The 21,727-nt window shown below is 47.3% G+C and overlaps 1 protein-coding gene across 2 annotated transcripts in view; it reads left to right on the top strand.

Moving 5' to 3' along the window:
- Positions 1 to 21,049, top strand: part of MOB1B (MOB kinase activator 1B) — a 33,288-nt gene extending 12,239 nt beyond the window's left edge. For both annotated transcript variants that reach the window (XM_026042740.1, XM_026042739.1), the window contains exons 2-6: positions 6,011 to 6,177; positions 9,306 to 9,399; positions 14,120 to 14,253; positions 16,201 to 16,364; positions 16,907 to 21,049. In XM_026042740.1, coding sequence (XP_025898525.1) covers positions 6,123 to 6,177; positions 9,306 to 9,399; positions 14,120 to 14,253; positions 16,201 to 16,364; positions 16,907 to 16,984 — 525 coding nt within the window. In that variant the 5' untranslated portion in view covers positions 6,011 to 6,122 and the 3' untranslated portion in view covers positions 16,985 to 21,049. The remainder of the gene's footprint in view (positions 1 to 6,010; positions 6,178 to 9,305; positions 9,400 to 14,119; positions 14,254 to 16,200; positions 16,365 to 16,906) is intronic.
- Positions 21,050 to 21,727: the final 678 nt, after the last annotated feature.

Below are 21,727 nucleotides of genomic sequence, written 5' to 3'. Positions count from 1 at the left end.
TAGTTGTAGCCTTGCTGAACTCGAAATCAAAATTCTTATGCAGATACTTGTTTCACTGTCAATACTTTGGCATAACAAGGTGCTGTTTCGTGTTAATGATAGAATTGAAAGTCACTAGATGAGTTGAAGGCTCATCAACTAGGCTGGTCTAGACTGGGTTCAAAAGCATACAGAAAATTAGCGAAGGGAAAGGGTGGGTTGCGAAGGACAGGTAATGGTGTTTCACTGGAAAGAAAGACTTGAACTTTGGGCTTTTGGCTGAATCTCTAGACATACAGACATCCAAAGAACCACTTGTTTTGGGGGTAACCCACGTTGCTTTACCAGTGTTGTCATCCCCTGTGCTGAAAAAACAGGGTTTTGTCCTAAAACCCCCAAGTCCCTGATAGTTCCTCTTTTTTTTTTTTTTTCTTTTTTCTTTTTTTCTTCCTTGAAATCTGAATTTCTTGTGAACTTGGCAAATTCAAGGACCTGGAGCTGCTAAGAAACTCTCCTGACGGGCAGACGAAACCCAAGCCAGCGCTTGGGTTGAATGCTCTGCTTGGGGAGCGATGCCGGGTGAGGGCGAGCAGGGGCTGCGAGGGCAACGTGCTGCGGATGGGTTTGCACAGCAGGGGCTGGAAGCCTCGTGTTGCTTGGGCGAGATCTGCTCCGTGTTCCTCAAGATGCTGTGCAGAGCTTCCCTAATTACAGTGTCAGGGAAAGAGCGTGCCAAAATGTGGCAAGAAGAAACTTGGCTCTTGTTGTTACTGGTTTATAAAGCCTGAGTTGAGTCTCTCGGAGCCCTCGCGGCCATAGGCACGTTGCAAGAAGGAACAAAGGACATCTCTTAATAAAGAGGTGACCTCACAGTTTCTGAATGTAGGGGCAGCTTTGGGCAGGCTTGTTTTGTAGCCTCCCTCCCCACTAATTTTGCCATTTTTTAACCTTGGCATTTGTATTTCCAGGTAGTAAATCCAGGCACATGAGACAGTTAAGGTTAGTCTTAAATCTCCTAAGAGCCGCCCTGGGAAGCATCAGCACTGTGTCGTAAATGAAAATCTTCTCGGGCAGCGTTTGCTACAACAAAGCCAGTGAGGAATAAACAACATATATTCTTTACCCACAGACCATGTGTTCAAGAATGTGAATTTTTCAACCAATTTGTCCTCTGTGTAGGGGAGAAGGAGGAGAGAAAAAAAATCTAGCCCCAGAATTGCTTTCCAACCTGGGAAAGCGACTCTGTTGTGTGAGGAGTTGGCAGGTCTCAGCTAATCCCCAGCTTGTCTGCTTCGGTTTGCCTCGTGATCTTGGCAGAGCCTGAGTTTCCGGAGAGCCGTGCTTATGCCGGCTTCACCGTTTAAAAAGTTTAAAAGTTAGTTTTGTTAGGGAGACAAGCCCTCTAGAAGCCTGGTGCTTTTATTACTGGCTGCAGCAATACTGTGAGGAAGAATGTTAAACACATGGATGCTTTTCTGGGCGGGAGCTGTGGGCTTCTGCACTTGCCCGTGCTGTCTTTGTGCACACACTTGTTGGCTCTGGCCCTCGCGCGGTGCTGAACAGCCTTGCGGTGTTTCGTGGGGTTCAGCTGTGAGCCGGTGCTGTGCTGGAGCACGCGCAGGCTGCTGGGGTGCCCTGGGCTGCGCGGGCAGCGCCGTGGCTCTCCTGGAGCTGCTGACCTGCTCCCGTGGTCACCCTGAGGGAAGGTGGCACCGGGCACCAGGACTGCTTCCCACGCATGGTCTGCAGGTGATGCACAGCAGGGCCGCCCCTCCTGGTGGCCTTGGCATCCTGCTGGGTGCTCTCCAGTCCCCGGGGAGCTGTTGGAAATAGCAGAAGGGCTCACAGCTCCACTGTAACCTCTGTGAGCAGGAGGTTGACCTGCAGTTCTAGCTTGTCTTCTTTTTTTTTTTTTTCTTTTTTTCTTTTCCAGACATTGGTTGTTTTGGTTTTTCTCCTTCACCTTCTGTGTGTTGGCACTTGAGAGGGACGAGAGATTATGGTACTTGCTGCTCCACGGAGTCCTTTCCCCCAAATTAAAGCGCTGAGATGGGTTCGTGTTAACGAGTGGGAATTGGACTGAGAAGTTAGTGACTTGTGCTGCTGCAGGAGGCGAAGCGAGCGCTGCCTGGCGCACGCACCTTCTGTCTGCACACCAGAAATGCTGCGGCTGCTCAGTGCTATAAATAGAAATGCTCGAGTCGCCTCTTGTCAGTGTGGATTTTGAACATACACTGTTTAATTTTCCCTGCTGTCCTTTTGATGCTTTGATTGTCATGGAGAAAAAGATATTAAGGGGTGAAATACTGATTTCTCAAAAGTAGGAAAGCTTCTTTTTTGTTTATTTATTTTAATGTTGACATTTTGGCTTCAGAAACCAGCATGGTCATAGTGCAATAAGTCTATTCTTAGCAGGAAACTCAGTATAGTTGTTTGAAGGCAGGAAGTGCTTTTCTTGTACTTAATTCTCACCTTAAAGTGTGTCTGTATAGCAGAATTTAAAAGGAGGTGCAGGAGGAGAAAGGAGACAAGGGGATAAGGAACTAAAGTTTGAGGACATCTGATAAATTTACTTGTTGATCTTCCCTAATAATCATCTTGCTCGGCTTCCCTGTGTGTCACAAGATGCTGATGATACCTACTTCAAAGATAGTTTGCAAGGATTAACGCTCGTGAAGGCCTTTGCAGATGAGAAAGCAGGAGCTGAAATACCCAAGGATTTGGGTAAAGTTTTCATGCCTCAGATAAATGTTGGGTGAGCTGTCTTGAGGTCTGCTTGTTCTCTCGAGCACGTCCAGGTGATGGGTCAGAAAGCTGATTTGGGGGACTTGCTTCACTTGGGCCATGGTGATGAACACGTTTTGCAGGTATTGGGTCATGTGCCGGGTGTGCAGAGTTACCTGCGTGGACATTGACTCCCCTGAGGAAAGGAAGATTCTAACCCATGGCCTTAATCGCATAGGCCGTTCATAAGAATACATGTAGCAGGTTCTTCCCGAAGAAGGTGCCGTTACAGCCTGTTCTCTTTGCTCTTCCCTAGGGCAAGCTTCTCTTCTTTACCCTCACGGGGGTCCCGTGCTGTGATCTTTAGGACTCGCCAGGATCTAGCAGCACTGAGCTCCTCAGCCTCCAGGGAGCCTCTGACGAGTGGGAACAGCAGTGGCCTCTACCTCCTGTGGAACTGAATTCCTTGAGATATTTTCCAAGGAGATTACTGTATCTTGTTTGGACTCCCCGGAATTCCAGAGTGGTTGAGGTTGGAAGGAACCTCTAAAGATCATCTAGTCCAACCCCCTGCTCCAGCAGGGACATCCCCCTTGCAGCACAGAAGGTGGATTCAAGTGATAGTGCCAAGGTGTAGATGGACAAGGACGGTGTTGGTTAAGTAACAGGAGAGCCTCTGGACTGGCAAGGTACATGGAACCGTGCTTGTGGTGGTGATTACAGCTGGACACCCCAAGAGCCAACTTGTCCTATGAGGGTTTGGGCTTAGAGGAGCTGTATTAGGTGCTTGCATGTTTTAACTCTCTTGGTTCACGTGCGTGTTCACATGCAGTTCCTAGCTCTGTTGCACGTGCAGTCACCTTCTAGCCTGGTTAGCTGCACAAAGGCAGGGCATTTTGGTGCCTTACTGCCCACCTGGCAGATGCTTCCATAGCCCGTGGTGAGTGGCAGCCTGTGTTTCTTCTAGCTGCCTTCCACTTGGGGCACTTCCCCGACTGTCTCCTGCAGGAGGCCGTTTCTTGCTGGTTTAGGAATGGCCGGCTTGGATTACAAAAGCAATGATCAGCAAGATAGTGCAGGCAAATAGAGGCATAGGAAGAGGGGATGGCTTGTTTGGAATTGCTGATGAGGCTAGAGGATTGCGGACCCTGTTTTACAGGGTTCTTCTTATTTTTTTCCTTCCAGATTTTGGGAGGAAACTCCATGTTTATGGGGAGCAGGATAGCAGAGATGAACTGATAACTAATGACCTCCCAACAGGCCATCCTTCCTCCGCTTCCTTGATCCTGGTGGATATTCCCCAGGCCTGCAGTGCCGTGGTTTGCTGCCTAGCAAGCTCGTGCTGTGGGATGGATACGGCCGGATCGGTACCCGGAGTTTGCTCAAGCCCGACCGTGTCCTTGGGCGAGCTCCTTGGCTCTGCTTTCCTCGGGCCTCCGTCTCACCCCCTCGGCTGAGCGGCCGCCTCGGAGGCCACCAGAACGAGCCCCGTGTTGGCTTAGACACGGAGCAGCCTTTGTTCTGCTCCTGCTTTATATGACGGGCCCCGTCTCTCCCCTTACTGTGGATATGGCCGTGTGTCAGCCCTCTCCCCACAGAAGTGCACCAGGGCTGTTGCCCAATGTCTTAGATTGCGTTTTTACTCCCCTGCGTTGGCATCTTGGCTGTGAAGTGGGTGGGTGGGTGCAGGGGTGTGTGTCTGGAGAGAAAAACAATGCTGCTTTGGGGCAAAGGGTGGTCAGGGTAGGGCCAGGACCACCTAAATCTCTAACAGCACCTTCCTGGCATCTGCCTAAGCTCAAGGATCCTCCTGTGAAGGAGATGTTACTTCACCCCCCAAATTTGGGAAGCTTTGTGACTTGTCTCTCATGGCAATACGTTTTCTTATCCTCCTCTTGCTCAGATATAAGCGGAGACTTAATGAACTGTAGATAGTTTTGTCACCAGCTTGTCGTACGGTGTGTTCTTTTGATCACCTGTCGTGTTTAGGGAAGAAGAGCATTTTTGGTGTTCTTTGGTGTGCAGAATGTCTCTGCTAGAGCTGTCACCGATCAGGCTTTTAGAAGCGAGTGGTTCTTGATTTCTATTTTACAAGGCTGAGGAGTGGGGAGGGGAGGAACAGAGTGAAAAATACCTTTCTCGGAGCGCTGCTCTGTGACCATGAGCAATAAAATTGCTCCAAAGATCAGCTCCAACTTTGGAAAGTTTGATCATGTAGCTTAAACACCAGATGGGCCCCACAGAGCACCCTTGTCCTCTACCTTTACCTCCCAAAAAGGTTTTTCTTGTACTACTAAAAATTCTCTTCAGGCCTCTAGAGACCTGTAGAAAAACTGGCAAATACTTAGTAACAAGAAATGAGAACTGGGCAATGTTTGTGTTGAAAACGCTGTGGCCTGGGTTTCACTACTTTCTGGCCTTTTGTTGGAATTGAGAGGTCTGCCTTTTTCTTCCCAGAAGAAATGTTTGCTTTCCACAGACACTAACAATTTGCACATCCTGGCTTATCCGACACTTGTGCAAATATTTGGAGTTTTGTGCATCTCGTGTCTGGCATGCCAAAGGTTCACGTGCTGGCTGGGGTTGCTGCCATCATTGAACATTCGAGTATCTAAACATCTTTTTAGAGCTCAATTCATGTTTTGCAAAAACATTTAGAGTTGGGAAGATGTTCTTCAGCTAAACCGTTTTGATATTTTTGAGCAAAAGCAATTTAAAAACGAGGTTTCTAAACAGCAATACTTGAAATAAGCAGATAAGCTTCTGAATAGGAGATACGTGAAAAGGACATTGTATGTTCCCTTCAGCCCTCCCTCCTAGTTTTTTTGCACCCGTTTCTGGATCTGATGCATTGCTGGTGAATTGGAGTAGCTAAAGCAGTGTTCTGTGCCAGGTAGGAGTCCAAAGGGCTGTGCTTTTCTGGATAACAGCTGCCTATTTTCAAGTTAATGAATAGTGACCTTAATGTGTCCTAGCTGATCTGAAGGGAGAAGGGTCTGGACGGGCTGACCTTACCCCAAATATTCTTCTGTGTTTGTGGTGATATCTCGTGTCCCTCGAGGGCAGGTGTTGAAGAGGGGTTTTCTGTTATCTTGTGTCCTGTATTATGGTAAAAAAGCTTGGTGACTGTTGATGCTGAAAAGCCCTTTAATGGCTTCAAGCCAAAAGCAAATGAAAGCATCTACCCAGCCGGTTTGTGTTGAATCCCTCTTTTCTCCGTGAGAACTGGGGAGCAGGAGGAACTTTCCAACCCCCATCTTTTGCTTGTTCTCACGAGTCCTCCCAATCTTTGCTCTCCCCTGTGCAGCGGCAGCCGCTCTTCCAAGACCTTCAAGCCCAAGAAGAACATCCCGGAGGGCTCGCACCAGTACGAGCTGCTGAAGCACGCCGAGGCCACGCTGGGCAGCGGCAACCTCCGCATGGCCGTCATGCTGCCCGAGGGCGAGGACCTCAACGAGTGGGTGGCAGTGAACAGTAAGTTGGCCCAGCTGTCTCGGGCGAGGGGGGACACCGATTGCCTCGCCAATCCTTTGGGATTGCTCTCCTCCTCCTCCTCCTCTCCCTGCTGCGTGGATTTGGGAGCTTGCTGCTGGCCTCAGGGAATGGCTTAGCCCAAGTCCTGTTGTCCTGTGTGGCCCATGCAGGATTTGGGCTGCCACAAACCGTGGGCTCTATCTGGTTATTTACTGGCCTTCTGTGTACAGTCAATAAAGCCAACTGCTAAGCTGGCTGTACACTGCAGTGCAGTATAGATTGTACTCAAGGTAGATGCCCTATTTTATGTAATTCTCTCTGTTTCTGCTTGCTCTTTGCCGTGGCTTGGAAGTGAAACCATTCTTTTGACCTCCGTTTTCCAGTTCTTCCTTGGCCACCTGGTGCTCTGGATCAGCTGCCCCTGTTGCAGGGACTGTTGAAATTGCCCATGCTGTTCTTCATTAAAAATGGTTCACACTACCTAAACAAAGTCAGCCAGTCTTTATAAGTAAGCTTTACTAAGAACCCTCTGTATATTGGTTGCAACCTTCTGGGTTTTTTTTCAGTGCATCTCCCCTTCCATGTCCTTCCTTTCCTGTGTGGCAGCAGCCTTTTTACCATCCCAAACAGTTTGGCTGCTGAATTAGCTGGGTGGCAAAAGGCAGGGAAGCACTTGACAAAAGCAAGTGGACGTTGCCTCATGGTCACAGCTGTCTTCTACAATGAAACAGTTCTCTCCCACGCCTCACTGCAGCAAAGCAGGCCTTTGATTTTTACCTTTTTTTTTTCCCAAAGTGACTAAAGTGGCCTATTGAACTGCTGAGAGTATCCCTCTGCTGCCCCTGTACCAGCTAATGGTGACTGTGAGCCTCTTCCTTTGAGTGAGGTGTTGAAATAGTAAACACAGGTGTTGTTTATTGTGGTTGGTTTTGCCCTTTGCTCACAGATGCACTTTCCTAATTTTTGCTCACAGATGCACTTTTTTTAATTTTTGCTCAGCCCACAGCCCTGGGCTGAGCTGTGGGTCATTCTGGTAACGAGTTGACTACGTGTGGTTTTTAAAAGTATGTGCTTTCAAACGAAAAGAAGTCTAAGATAATAAATGTCATCAGTTTCTTAGTTTTATTTGAAACCCCCCGGATTGCAAAAGCCTTAAAAACAAATTGAGAAATGCAACACCCCCACTGCTTTATAATTGATAAATGTGTCTTCTGTTCCCCCAAGAAATAAGGGCAGTACCTAAGGGCCTCTGGCTGTGTTTGCAGTGTTAAATGCCACCTCTCCCTGCCCCAATAAGCTTTAGCAGTCCTCATCCTCTGCTGCTTGTCAGTCCTTCCCTACTCTGTTTGCTCTTTTCTGCTGTTCCAGGGGGTGGGAAAAAAGCCTGTGGCTGGAGATGGCTGGATGCCCTACCAGGTTTTGTTTGCTTCCCTTTTCTGATACCTGGGAAGTGCTGTGAGGGAGTTGTATCTTGTGGTCCATGTCTGCAGTAACTTGCTGCTGTGATGTGCTTGTAGATTTTAGTGTTTCTTCTCTTGAGAAATCAGTGAGGAGAGCTAAGGTATTTGTGCCTTGCCTTTTCCTCAGTCCTGTTCCTCTCACTGTGCGTGCTATCTGCAGGTGTTGAAATTCAGGATGTCAACATCCTTTTCATTAGTGGACATGTCATTCCCTGTAGATTTAAGATTAGATTAGATTAAGATTCCCTGTAGATTAACCAATTTGGATTGGCTACCAAGTAACGTGGGGTGGTTTGCAGCCATGGCCCTGGCTTTCCTTTAGCTGAGCACTGGATCAGGAAGACTGTGTTGCTGCTCTTAATTCCACCCGGTCCTGCAGGCGGGTCGGATGGGAACATGCCCTGCCGTGAGCTCCCACAGACGGAGCCGGTCTCTCAGCTGCACAAGTGGCCTTGGGAGGTGGCTGCTAAATGAGCTGCCAGGCTCCCGTTGTGCTCTTAAGGGCCAGGGGCAACGCGGCGTGAACTGAGCATTGGGACATTAACCTCGTTTTTGCATTGCATGCAGTGCTGTTCAGCTTCAGGGCATGCTGGTGGAGTAGTTAAATGTATAGAGCACTGTGGCTGAATAGCAGGGGTTGGGTTCCCCAGCGCTTGATCTGCGTGTTCTTGTGACTGCTGAATCTCCTGCATGGATTGCGAAGCACAAGCACAGACACTCAAGTCAATCCCACCAGACTTGAGTTCATGCCTGTTTGTATTCCTTGGGTTCATGCAGAAGCAGCAGTTACAGCAGTTGTTTATTTTAGGAGAAGGGAGTAGGAATATTTAGTGCAGCTATTATTCTGGAATCATGTCCTGCATTTAGTGGTAAGAAGTTAACCCTGCCACGTTGGACTTTGACTTCCTAATGCTTCCCATTGGTCCCTTTTAAATTTCACCCATGACATCAGTGTTTGAAAGTCGTTTTGAAGTGGTAAAACTTACATCTTGATGCCCTGGTAGTTCTCTGTGCTTCTCAGCAATTGGAAAAAAGCTCCAAATGGAGGCTCAAAGGATAGTTCATAATATTTCCTCGTTTGTAAACTAGCCAGTGGTTTGTGGTAATGAATTGATAATTGATAATCTGAGGAACAGAATTCCCTTCACTAACCCTGTCATGCCTTCTGTTCATCCTTCCTCCTCCTTGTGTGTAGTGTTTTCGTGTAGCATAAATGTTCTTGGCAAGGATTATCCTTTGGGATATGAGGCCTGCGGGATGTTTGTTTGTGTCAGCTAATGAGCAGCAGTTTTCTCTACTTGGATAGTTTACACTTGAAAATGTTTGTTTTATTATAAACTTGCCAGTAGAATTTGGGATTCTATTAGAACGTGCCAGGCGTTTGGAAGAGGAAATAACTCTGCTTTCTCTTCCTTTCTGGAATGAAGATTTTGCTATAGTGGGAAGTGCAGTAGCTCTTGCCAGAGGCTATTTGAGAAATGAGTTGGTGGTCGTGTTCCACACTTTGTGTATATCTCAGAAAAATCCATAGCAAAGAGGTTCTATCATAAGGGGGCTGGAATGTGTAGATATGTTTTTCAGCACTGTGTGTTTTGCAATGGAAGCTGCAGGAAGCCTGCACTGCCATTATGCTGCAGAGGGATAATTCCTGTTTTCAATGCTTCACAGCTGTCGACTTCTTCAACCAGATCAATATGCTGTATGGAACCATTACAGACTTCTGCACAGAGGAGAGCTGCCCCGTGATGTCTGCTGGCCCAAAGTAAGATCGTGCTTTACACATCACTGAGAATGCACAATTTGTGAGATTAGTCTGCATGTGGAAACTGGAGACTAGCTCAGTTCTTTGCATGCTGAATATAAGGTAACTTCTGTAGCTGGAAGGGATATCTCCTTAGCTAAGAAAGGAGAAAAGCTGCAAGCTTTGTAAGAAAAGTTGGAAAAATAAGAGTTCTCTCCCTTTGCTGCTTTTCTTTTTCTTCTTTATTATCATTTTTTTTCATTTAGCCTGGGAAATAGCACTACCAAAGTTATTCTTTTGGGGGAGGTTCAGATGTGTTGCTGCGAACTTCCCAAATACAAACTTCAAGCTTTTATCTTCAAGCATGGAGTTAGGGTGCTCAAAAACCTTTCCTTGAGGTATTACCATAAAGTTTTGTAAAAAAGAACCTTAGCTACGGCTTTGAGCGGTTCAAATAAAATATTCTCCTGCCCTGTCCCTCAGCTAAGTTTCACTTCCTTGATTCTTGTTGATGCTTTTGTACAGACTTTGAATATTTGTGGTGCTGCCTGCTCTCCAGCAGCTTTGTGTTTTCCAAAGAGGAAGATGCCTGCATTTCTGAGTTGGTGGAGCGAGAGGGCACTGCTTCCTTTTAAGCTACATGAGAATCTTAAATAAGCAATAAAGAAAGGAAAAATAACCCTCTTGTCCAGATTTTCTGCCTTATAATGAAACTTGGTGCTGTTGTCTGAGGTGAGACCTGGCAGCTGCTGAGATGTGCAGCCGAGGAGGGACAGCGGGCGCTCGAGCTCTGCAAGGTGAAAGCAGCCAGGCAGATGAAGAGGAAAAGCTTTGGCACTGCCTCCGTTAGCTCCCTTAGCTCAGCACAGCCACTGCCGAGTGCCGCAAGCAGCGTGGGCCCGCAGGGCTGCTGCTGCACACCACGCAAGGGGCAAAATGTAAAGCAAATACCAGTTTGCTATTATTAAAAAAACAAATCTTTGGGAAAAGCTTGTGCGACCACACAGCCTGTCGCCTGCTCTGCTCTTCAGAATGCAGAACAGACTCGTGCTTATTAAGAAAGATCATGAAAATATTTGTTTTATTGTCTGAGGAGAAGCAGCTACTTGGGGGCTGAGGTTCCTCAGCGGCTCAGCTGTCTGTTTGCCAATGTAAACAATTTATGCCTCTCCAGAGGGACCAATTGACAAAAATGTGTCTAGTGCTCAGTAATTGTGAAGTGGGCAGAGAGGAGACTCTGCGGTTCAGGAAACGAGTCCTGCAGAGCTGGCGACTGGGAGCCATGCGTTTGCAGGACGTCGCGCAAACCCTGTGGTTTCCACCCGGTGACCTGGGACACCAGCCGTGACTGGCAGCGGAGCGCAGGCTGTGTGCTCAGTGTGGGTGAGCTTGGCCAGCCCTTGAGTGCACCTGCAAGGCTTTCTGAGGTTTTTCTGGGAAAAAAAACTACCCAAGTGGTGATCTTTGCAGTGTTTTTGTGTGTCTTTTCCCTCTTTCCTTGCTCCAGCTGCACCAATGGAAGAGGCATTGATCTTTGCAGCGTTTTTGTGTGTCTTTTGCCTCTTTCCTTGCTCTCCTTGCTCCAGCTGCACCAATGGAAGAGGCATTGATTCGTAGGTGTCTTCTACGGCTTCTAGGCTGAAGGCTGCTGTTTATTTTGCTGCCCCAGCTGCTGTTGTCACTGCATCCTCATCTATTGCAATAGAGGGTGACTTAGCTGAACCCCATGTCCAGGTCATTTTGTCTGGAAAGAGGTTAGGCAGTTAGGGAGTTACAAGTTAGGGAGAAGTGACAGCCGCAAGCTCTCTTGCTATCAAGTCTGGTTTGATTTTTCTTCCTGTGCAATTCAAGTCCTATAAAGTTGCTCACTTCCCAGTATAACTTCATCTGTTTTGGGGCTTTTCTTTGAGTAGTTCAGTGTTTGGGGGACCTAAAGCAAACCTGCAGTTATGCTTGAATTCACAGAGATAGACTTTTCCACTGGAAAAATGCTTATGGTCCATATATTGAACAAGGATTTTAAGATGCTAATGTGCACAACGTGGTCAGATACCCATTAGGTTCCAGTCCCAACTTGTGACAAGCTTGTAGCAGCCTATGGAAAATTGAGCAGACGGCTTGTGTGGGAGGGGAACCAGAGCTTAGGTCTGGAATTTCCTGTACCCACTGCATGGTACTGCTGTTCAGTGCTCAGAACATGTTTAAAAGAATAAATTAACCTTTTGCCGATGAATAGGCCGTCCATCTTTCATGCATGGGTGTTCTCTGCTAGTCTGGGACACGGGGAGAGCTGCCTTTAAAGGGCTGCCTTTGGGAAGGGGCAGATGTGTGGGGCCCTGTGCTGCTGCTCGGGCTGCCTCGCTCCTTCATTAGTGACCTTGGAAAGAGGGGCTTAGCTGAGCATGTGGCTTCCTGGCCTGGGTGGGAGGTGGGGAGCTGAACACAGTTTGTTAAATCAGGAGAAAATAATAAAATTAAAAAAAAAAAAAGGCACCATCTAGGCCTTACTGCCAGCGTGCCTGTGGTGGCTTCGCTCCCCTTTCTGCTGGACCAGTCTCTGGAAGAGTAGCCGTGTTACCCTTTAACAAGGTGTTAGTACCTGGAGTTAGTTAATGGTTGACATGCAGTTCAGGAGCAGAGCTCTCTCCAGCTACACAGCTCGTTGTCTTAACCCAGGGAAAAAAGCCAGAGCCTTAACCATAGTGTTGCTCCAGACCTGCTTGCCCATGGGTTTGTTCCCTTCCTTCAGCACAGGCAGATCATTATTAGCCTGACTAGTTGGTGGCCACTTTTTGTTGTCTTGTAAGAGCTGTAGCACCACCATCAGTGGAGCAGGCATGATAAAAACCTATCAATCTCCCTAAAAATAATATGCTCCTTGACTAGGAGGGTGGAGAGGGAATTTTATTTTTCTCCTTGGTGTAAGTCTTCAGGGAGAACACCCAGCATGTGGCTGCTGCACTGTCCCAAGCTGGGTGTCTGAACCGGGACTCCAAAGCCCAAATGTAGGGGCATTTGTGTGAGGGATTAAATGCACCTCCCGTGTTGCACCTCCCGCCTTCTGACCTGCCTGAGGTTTGTACGTGCTGTTTTAGATAAAATTTTGGGAATTATCTAATTTGATCCTGTTATAAAAATGGTATTTTATGCCATTGTTAGCAGCACACATTGATCAATTGTGTTTGGGGAAAATATTCTCCTGGTTACTGTTCTGACAGCACAACTGAATATTTTGAACAGAATTTTAAGCCAGATTTGATCAGAAATAGTTCAAATGACTGCTGTCAAATGGTCTGTACCTCGGAGACCTTTACAGATGTCCTCACACGATTAATTGCAGGTAGCAAAGGCTTAAAAGATGGCATTCACTGCCCAAACTTGGTGGCCTTCTCCTATGTAGTATGAAATGAAAATCAAAGAGAGGAAGCTGTCCCCCCTGAAAAGAACAAATCTCAACTGTCGATACCATCTCTTTGGATTCTCTTCCAGAGAGCTTGGGGAGAGCTTGCAGATTAGGTGGGTATGTTTGCTGTAAGAGGTGGCAGCGGCGGGGAGCTTTGCTGCTGCCCGGAGCCGCTGCTGGTGAGTTGCTCTGGGAGGGCCGCGGAGCTCGGCGGGGCCTTGGCCGTGCGGATGGTGCCTCCTCAGCAGCGGGCTCTGGCTGGCTGAGGCCGCGGGAGATGACGCCGGGCTCGGGTGGAAGCGCTGCCGCCGCACCAGCTCCGGCCTAATGAGGAGGAACTGCCCGCGCGTTAAGGACCAGTGAGGAGTGTTAAGATGTGTGCATTTGTACCCGGCAAAAATAGAAACGCTGGTGCGCGTGAAAACTGACACTCACACTCTGAATGTTAAATGTGATTTTTTTTTTTTTGACATTGTTCTCCAGTTTAGCCATCTTGTTTTTTGTGCCTTGACAGAGGTGGAATTGCTATTCCCAAACCAGGAAGTAGGTCTGTTCCATTTTAATTTTGTGAAGGCTTTTTCTGCGTGGTCGCACGTGTAAGCGGATAGTGCTTTCTGTGGTTTTCCAGGGCTCTTAAAATTCCTGATAAAGGGTGCTGTATAAAAGATCTTGACGTTATTAGTCATACAAATAGAAAAGAATAAAACCAGCACAAGCTTTATTGATGTGGCTGTTGGGCACTCCCAGTTGCATTGCAGTTCTCTGCAAATAGAGTCCAAGAAACCCCTTTGCTAGGGCTGGCTTGATGAACCAAGTGTCCTTGTGGAGCGCAGGCCTGGGCCGGCTCAAGGTGGAAACTGGTCCAATGCATCCGCCAGCTCGAGCCTTTGAGCTAAGCTTTTATTTGTATATGGGAACCCCTTGCAACTTTTTGATGTTTCAGTTCAACAGGTTATCATTATTAAAAATAAATAAAGAAAAAGCTTTCAGAAGGACTGAGTAGTAGCCACCTTTTTTAAGGAGAAGCGCTTTGTGTTGGAAGCCCCATCCTACAGCATCTTTCTGATGAGCTGTGATATTTTGACTGCAGGTTGCCACGTGCATTTGTCAAGTGTTGAGTGAGTCTTGTGCCTGTAAGGGAAGATGTTTTTGGAAGGCCTTGACTACCTACAGAGCAGGGGCCCGCTCAGGTCCACTTGTGATGGGACTGGGTTGCAAGGAAGAGCAGTGGGAGCCTGTGGGAGTGAGGGGAATGGAGCAGGAAGAGGAACCTTCCAGGGCTCTGTAACACAATTCACTTGTGCTAAGAAATGTCTTGTTGTTGTCATCCCCAACTAGATACGAGTACCACTGGGCGGACGGGACCAACATCAAGAAGCCCATTAAGTGCTCGGCACCAAAGTACATTGACTACCTGATGACTTGGGTCCAGGATCAGCTGGATGATGAAACGTTATTTCCGTCTAAAATAGGTAAAGTAAATGGGAACAACGTGTAGAATAGGACAAGTGTGAAAGGTTGTGTTAGATGTAGAAAGACTCTGTGTTTAGGTAAAATCTAGGTATTAGTGTATAAGCTCTGATCCATATCTTAATGCTGTTAATAAAAGTGTCCAAATTCAGAATGTAAGAAATAATGTTTCTGTTCAGTAACTGACCTTTTCAATGGAATGTTTTGTTTTGAATTTTTAAAGAGCATCTTGTTGCCCTTGAAATAGATGAGGCTATCAACACCCTGTAAACAGTAAATTTATGCAAAACCCACTTTTTTTTTGATGCAGAAAAGATGCTGGTTCTTCTAAGACACTTCTCTTGCACCTCCCCTTGCAGGAAACAGAACTGCATCTTTGATCCTAAATGCTTATTTTTTTTGTCCTTTCAAATGAAATGAAAGATGTATGTTTTGAAGGAGATTTCCCTCATTAGTGAGGAAAGGAACAGTCCACCCCCAGTTCTGATATGATACCAACAAGAAAAATCCTGCTTCTAGAGGCATGAAGAACTATTTGTTGCAAAGCTCCTAACTGGCAGTTTTCCAGTACACAACTAGTACTCCTTGACCTATGATCCATTATGGGAAGAGAAAAAAAAAAAAAAAGAGGGAAAAAAAAAGGGGGGGGGGAAGATTTCTAGCTTGTTTCTGTTTTGTGAGGAGTTTCTGAAGCATTTGACAGATCTTCAGTAAACCTATTCAGAGAAACAAGGCCACCTGTCAGGATCAAGTGGCATTTGTTTTAGCTGGGAGTAAACAGAGATGCGGGGGAGGCCGGTTTGTTTGCAAAGAAGTGACAAGAATGTCTTTGCTGCTCAGCGAGTGTCACATCTGCTTGCAGCGTGACAGTCATTGTAGTGTTTCATGGTAGCGTTCAGAGCCAAGGTAGGAATTTGCTACCTTGCAAGCAGGAATAACACAAACTCTCCCAGTTCTGTACTCAAGTTGGGCCCGAAAGACTCAGGACTTCATCTTCTACTGCAGCTTGTGCTGCTGTGAAGTTATTGTTTTTCTTTTCCTGGGATGAGGTGTGGGATATAGTCATGAAAGACAGGGATTCAGAAAGGGATGTAAAGGTCACTGTAAAGGTCCATAATCATATTAGTAGTAGCTAATGAGACAGCTTGTGAGACAGTAGTCAGTGAAGGAAATGTGATGTACATTCAACCATGGTAAAATTCTGTTTATTTCTGTAAAGCATTAGTGACAACATGACAGAGCACCCAGCTTTGGCCTGTGACCCACAGGCAGGACTGGAGCACTTGGACAAGCTGTGAGAGGGCTTAGCCGAGGGCGAAACCTGCTGCCTAATGGGGAGCTGAAAAGGTTCAGCCTGTTTAGATGGGTGATGCACGATCAATTTGAGCTTGTGCCTTTGTCACTTAGAGAACATTGCTCCCATTCCCTGGCTGCTCTTCCTTGAACCATTTTTTTTTTCCACCTCATGCCTGAACAAACTGATGGAACCTGATTTAGCTGCCCTGGGTCATTTTCACTAAAAAACACCCCAGGGGGCCTGTTGAAGTCTTTTTAGCAGGCAGATAAGGAAGCGTCTGGCTGAAGGATGGTGCTGAGCAGAAGGGACGTAGGTGTTCCTTGAGTGTGCAGCATCTTTTGTGCCTGTGGTGCCTTGCACTTGCCTTCACAGAAGTCCCTGAGGTGCCTTTGCTGCCTGGGCCACCTGCACAGGACACACAGCCAAGGTCAGAGCCTTGTGGGTTGGACATGGAAATGTGATGGCATTCAGCTTGGAGGAGGGAATTCTGCAGCTGCAGGCAGGGAAAACCGCTCGCCATGCGCTGAGCTGCTGGGGGAAACGAAATAGCTCTCGGGCAAGAGGCAGGGTTGGATTGTGGTGTCTTTCAACAGCAATGAATGTGACACGTGTGTTTAAAAACATGCTATTTTATTATTATTATTATTTCTAGGTGTCCCTTTCCCAAAGAATTTCATGTCAGTGGCAAAGACTATTTTAAAGCGGCTCTTCAGAGTTTATGCTCACATCTATCACCAGCACTTTGATCCAGTGATCCAGCTACAGGAAGAAGCACATCTGAACACTTCTTTCAAGCACTTTATATTTTTTGTTCAGGTGAGTTTGGCAGCAGCAATAGGATATTGGCTTTATTGTGGAGGAAGTAATGTATCAAAATATAATCCCCATTAAGTTTCTTAACAGCTGATGAGTTTCTGTGACTGGACACCTCGTGACGCCCAACTGTGTCCTTTTCTGTTTGTATCTGTATTTGTTTCTGTAATTACTGCTGGGGCTGGAAAATTGGATTCAACCAAAATGTTTGTACTCACTTCCAGATAAGTAAATGTAACAGTACCTGGTAACAAAGAGGGAGGACAGCATTGAAACCTTGTTGAAAAGAGTCTGTTCCTGCACAAGCTCCGTTCCTCCTCTCGCTGCCTCAGCAAAGAGCACCCCGTGGGCTGGGGACAAGGCTTGAGGCAGTCTGAGGTTTGCCATACAGCTAAGAGCAGACAGACAGGAGCTGCTCTAGTGGCCAAGCCTGGGCTTGAAGAGCCGAGTGCCAGGTGTCTTCCTTCCAAACGAGATTTCTGCCTTGAATTGCGCAAATAAAACCCGCTGCGAATGTTACGGCTTTCTGTTCATCCTCGTTACAGGAATTCAACCTTATCGACAGGAGGGAACTCGCACCACTTCAAGAACTGATTGAAAAACTCACCTCTAAGGACAGATAAAAGGAAGAGGAGTTCTTCAAGTCACTTGTTTGTTTAAGCGAGCGTGTGGTATTTGTTTTTTGTTCATTTGTTTTTTTTTTTAGAAAAAAACAAGATGACACAAAAACTTGCGCTGTTATTGCTGACAGCCAAGCTCTACTTTCTGTGCTTTTATTAGGGGAAATCTTTTGTCTGTTAGTGACACGCAGTAAATAGCCTTTTTTTTTTTTTTTTTTTCTCTCCCCCCTGATTGTTGTTATTCACTGTGGATTTTTAGCAGGTGCTGAGTGTTTGTAAAGGAAACATGCTTGGATGGGGGATTGATTCTGCTGGTGGATGGGTTCTGTATCGTGTCAGTGGTAGCCCATTCTCATGAAGTCCCAAAAAGACTCGCTTACTTTCTCTAAGTGCCTTGGCAGACTCGCTTCTGAGGTGCAAAGCACATACAATACTGAACCTTGCTGGAAACAGAAAATATGAACTTAACACCCAGGACACTTACTGATACTTGTTTTAGAAAAAAATTATATATGCTTACACTAAAAGAAAAAAAAAGCCATAACTTAAATCAACGATCTCCAGCTTTTAATACAAATATTTGTCTTACTTTTTTAGAGAGATTAATATAGAATTTTTCAAAGCTAGGTGTTTCCTAAGGAGCAAAGCGATGGTCACCAAATCCAACTGATGAAGATGGTGTCAAAATGACCGAGCGCTTGGACTTAGCAAAAGCTTGTTTGCCTATTGCACAGTTTTGGGCACCCTACAGTTGCAAATATATATATATTTTTAAGAGGTGAGCATCAAGTGGGGTCAGTCACTTTTGGGGAGCTTCCTAGCATTTGCCAAATGAACCCTTAGTTTGCACAAATACAGTTAAGGCAAGTACTCGGTGTCAAAACTACACTGGAGTAATCCTTAGAGAGACCTGGCTTGAAAATAGCTGGAGAGATGGTGTTTGTAAGGTGGGAATGCAAAGCTCAGCTCTGTCACGGAGCTCTGGTGTTCCCTGTGGTAGGGAATCTTATCTTGGAGGGAAGGTGATTTCCTGGACCACTTTGGATTGACGTTAGGACAGTGATGTTCTCTCTCCTTGAAAACTGCAGCCCATCTCCAAGGCAACCACAGCAGGGAAAAATAGCAGGATCAAACAGGTGGAATTCTAGTGCTTTGTCACTTGCTAAGTGCATCTTGGGTTTCTGAGAAAACACAGAACCTAAAATAGGTTCTTCCTTCACCTCAGGTAGTCTCTTTGCCTCTTTAGTCCTGTGTTTTCTCAAACCTGAAATGAAAATCAAGGTCTGTAACAAGTTAGCTTCTCTAGGGTGACAGACTGCGGCTTGGAAATCTTTGCTACAACTACTTTGGAATCCGGATTCTCTTTGCCCAACCCCCCTGTGATCTCTCTTGTCCCATTATGGGTCTTGCCACAGCTGTGGTGTTTTGGATGGAAAGGAATCTGCATGGGGTTTGTAACAGGCTGCCCTGTGGGGTCGCTCACTGCCCAGCTCCAGTGCAGTAGGTGATCAGTGTTATCAGTGTTGTCACGTTTGACTGGCACGAGGTGTCCCTTTTCAGGTCTCTGTGGTCCAGAGATAAAAGCTGATGGATGTACACAAGGCTGACTCTTAATCCCCCCAAATTACAGTTGAAACGGGGGTTAACATGTGACAGAACAGCCAGGCTTATGTTTTGTGGACCTCTGCTTGACTGAAAATGTGACGATTAGGTAGAAGTTAAAATACTGCGCAAAGAGCCTGCAAAACTTGCAAGCAACCATTGGTATAGATAGTTAACGAGTAGAGAAGTCCAGTGATAAACACGGGCTGCTTTTGGAGGCTAAAATCATTATTTTGAATTAAATACTTTATTTCAAAATAATCTGTACCTTATCAATTATTCTTCCATTGAGTTAAAATCTGTAGTCCATCAGGAGAAGCAGCTGAATATTTTGTCAAGTCTTCTGTCTCTCTGTTTCTTACCAGAATTGAGCACAGTTGTGCAAATCCAGTGTTGAACTGGAGAGTGCTCCACAATCCACATGAGCAGGACCAGGTGGGTCACACGTATGGAGCAAAGGCCGCCTTCCCTCAGATGTTTTAGCAAACTCCCAGTGTGACCAAGTCAGAGTCAAATCTTGTCTTGAGCTGGTCAGGATCTTGATGCTCCCTTGACTATGCACATGTGGGAGGAAGAGAAGGGAGATAGCCAGTACCTGAGATGAAGGTGGAAAAAACATGCAAATCATAAAGAGATTGAAGGAAAGGCAAATAAGGCATAAACATATTTAAGTTTCTTTGGTTGAGCACCTAAGATGTTGGGTCTCCCTGTACCTTTGTCCTCCTGCTGTTCGGAGGACTTATGTTCCCTGTCTGGCTGGAAGTGGAGGAGCCAGTCAGCAGTGTAGCCTGTGAATGCTGCTGCCAGGAATTGGGTAATAGGGAGAGAAGGAAGAGACTAGGCCCCAGGAGCACAATATGCCCATATGGGATTGAGCAAGGACTGTTCCCGTCCTGCTTAGGAGCTGGAGAAGGAGCTGCTCTTGCACACCCCAGCCTGCTCACGTGCTGTGTGGTATGTTAACCACAACAGCAGGCAAGGCAGGAGCTGTGGGGACAGACTGTGTGTGTTATTCAGCATTTATTTGCAGCTGCAGGGCTGTCGTGCACAAAGCTTGACATCTGGTCTGGACGTGACTAGGTAAGCCTAGTTTAGCCCCTCTGGAATAGTAGGGCTCGCTCTGGGCAGAGCCTTGGAGGCTTCTTATAGTTCAGGGCTAAATAATGTGCGAGACAAATGTCATTTCAGAACTGCAAGAGCAGGTGACATCCATCTGACTGTGCAACAGCAGCTTAACAGTGCAGTGCACATGCAGGAGCTAGGAACAGAGCCCAGCTAGGCGTGAGGCTGGCACTAAGCTAGCTTGGCCTTGCCCACATGAGCTCTGAGGCCAAGTTCATAGCTGGGAAACGTCTCAAGCTTCTAGTTCCAGAGGCACAGTYGTGCCCCAGCTGCAGGTATTAAAACTGTAAGTATTAAAAATGCCAGTAACCTTCATATCCAAGGAAAGCTGTTCTTGCTGAGTGGTCTGGGAGCTGCTCCAGGGACTCGGAAGCTGCTGAGCGCACTCAGTGGAGAGGAACGTTTTTCCCCTCGATAGAGCCAGCTCCTCACACGCAGCGAGACGAGGGGAGAGGGGCTTACGTCTGCACCCACGTAGCAGAGACCTCCRTCAGCAGCATTAGTGCTGTGCTTGGTTTGGTGCCGTGTACCCATAAATACTCGGAAGAGAAGATGGAGAAGGCGGAATTTGCTGTGGTATCTGTGCGTTGGCTGTGCTTTTACCTCTACTCTCTTCTTCAGATTTCTTGCAGCCAGCTCTAGAAAGTCAAAGGCATCTGCTGCAGTTCAGACTGAGAATGTMTCCTGTAGGAACTTAGTCCTGCGTGGCTAGTGTTTTCTTTGTGTATTTAGAATCTGGTGAGTCGAAAACATTTTTACCAAATAGTTTCTAGGCCTGTAATAAAAGCTTGGAGATCGTGATTTGCCTGACAGCTGTATGAACACCTTGTTCAACTGTACACTTGAAAATAACAACACAAGAGATACGTATGCAGTGTTTGGGATTCGGTATCCCTGTGCTCTTGATATTTGCAGCTTTCAGTAATTTTTCTTTTTCCTTCCAAAAGATGTGGGACCAGAAGCTCACGCGCGTTTACACTGTTGAAGTAAGGGCACGTGGAAGTGTGAGACACCAGTTGCCACGTTGAACAAGCTCGGTGGGGATCTAGTGCATGTGGTCCCAGGCCGGTGCATTTGCTGGAGGGCGGGCGAGGGGGACCTGCCCTCTTCCCAAATAAATCCCAGAGAAGTAACGGGGCTGTGGAGGGCACTTGTGGTGCCTGGATCCCGCTGCCCGSGCCTTGCAGCGCACGGAGGGCTGTAGGTGCTGCCCTTCGGCGCGCTCTGCGGCTCCCGCCGCGTTGGACCGTGCCTGTCACTGGGGTGGTCACCGCCCCGCGCTGGGATAGGGCAGACCCCATGGAATTAGTCACGTTCTGCCGTCCGTGCCGGTGTGGGCACTGTGTAGGATGCGCGGAAAAGCTGCAGCTGGTTTGCGAGTAGTTGTCGTTGGAGTCGGGGATCCAAGGGAACTGTGCGAGTGGGAAGAGAAGAGGGGAGCAGGAGGGCACGTCCCGCTCCCGCGGGTGGCAGYGAGGTAGGTGAGTGGGAGAAACCACATCCCTGGGCCCCTCGGTGAGCTTTTCTTTTCCTGCTTACTATGCAACGTAGGCCTCGGGCCTTTGGCTCCGGCTGTAGGATACGAGAGAGACGAGCCCTGTCCGTGCTCAGTATCCAGGGGCTGCCCGCTCTCCCTGCCTCCCTGCCACCCATTGACAGGTAAGAGACCTGTGTGCTGCTGTTGACCTCACTTACCTTTCACAGCGCCCTCTGCTCCTGCCCGTCCCAGCCCTCTTGGATCTCGGCGCACACTTCACTTGGAAACAAAACAAAACGCATCGTTTTGGGTAGCTTTTGTTTTCCTTCCAGCCTCTCCCTCCCTGCCCGACAGCTCTGTTGCTGTACACAGAGCTGTTTACCAAGCTGCAGCGTGAGTCCAGCCTTGTCTCTTCACTTGATCCAAGCGACTCCCTCGTGTTGTGGAGCTGCTTCCCTCGAGGGCTGCTCCCAGCCGCGCTGCTCAAGCCACTCGTGGCCCTCGTGCCGTCGCCTCTCCTCCTCCCCCGGCTCCTTCCCTTATCC

This window comes from Nothoprocta perdicaria, unplaced genomic scaffold, assembly GCF_003342845.1.
Source record: "Nothoprocta perdicaria isolate Ctin4 unplaced genomic scaffold, notPer1 scaffold_313, whole genome shotgun sequence".
In the NCBI taxonomy this organism is placed as follows: domain Eukaryota; kingdom Metazoa; phylum Chordata; class Aves; order Tinamiformes; family Tinamidae; genus Nothoprocta; species Nothoprocta perdicaria.
This window is presented reverse-complemented; position numbering and strand designations above follow the sequence as displayed.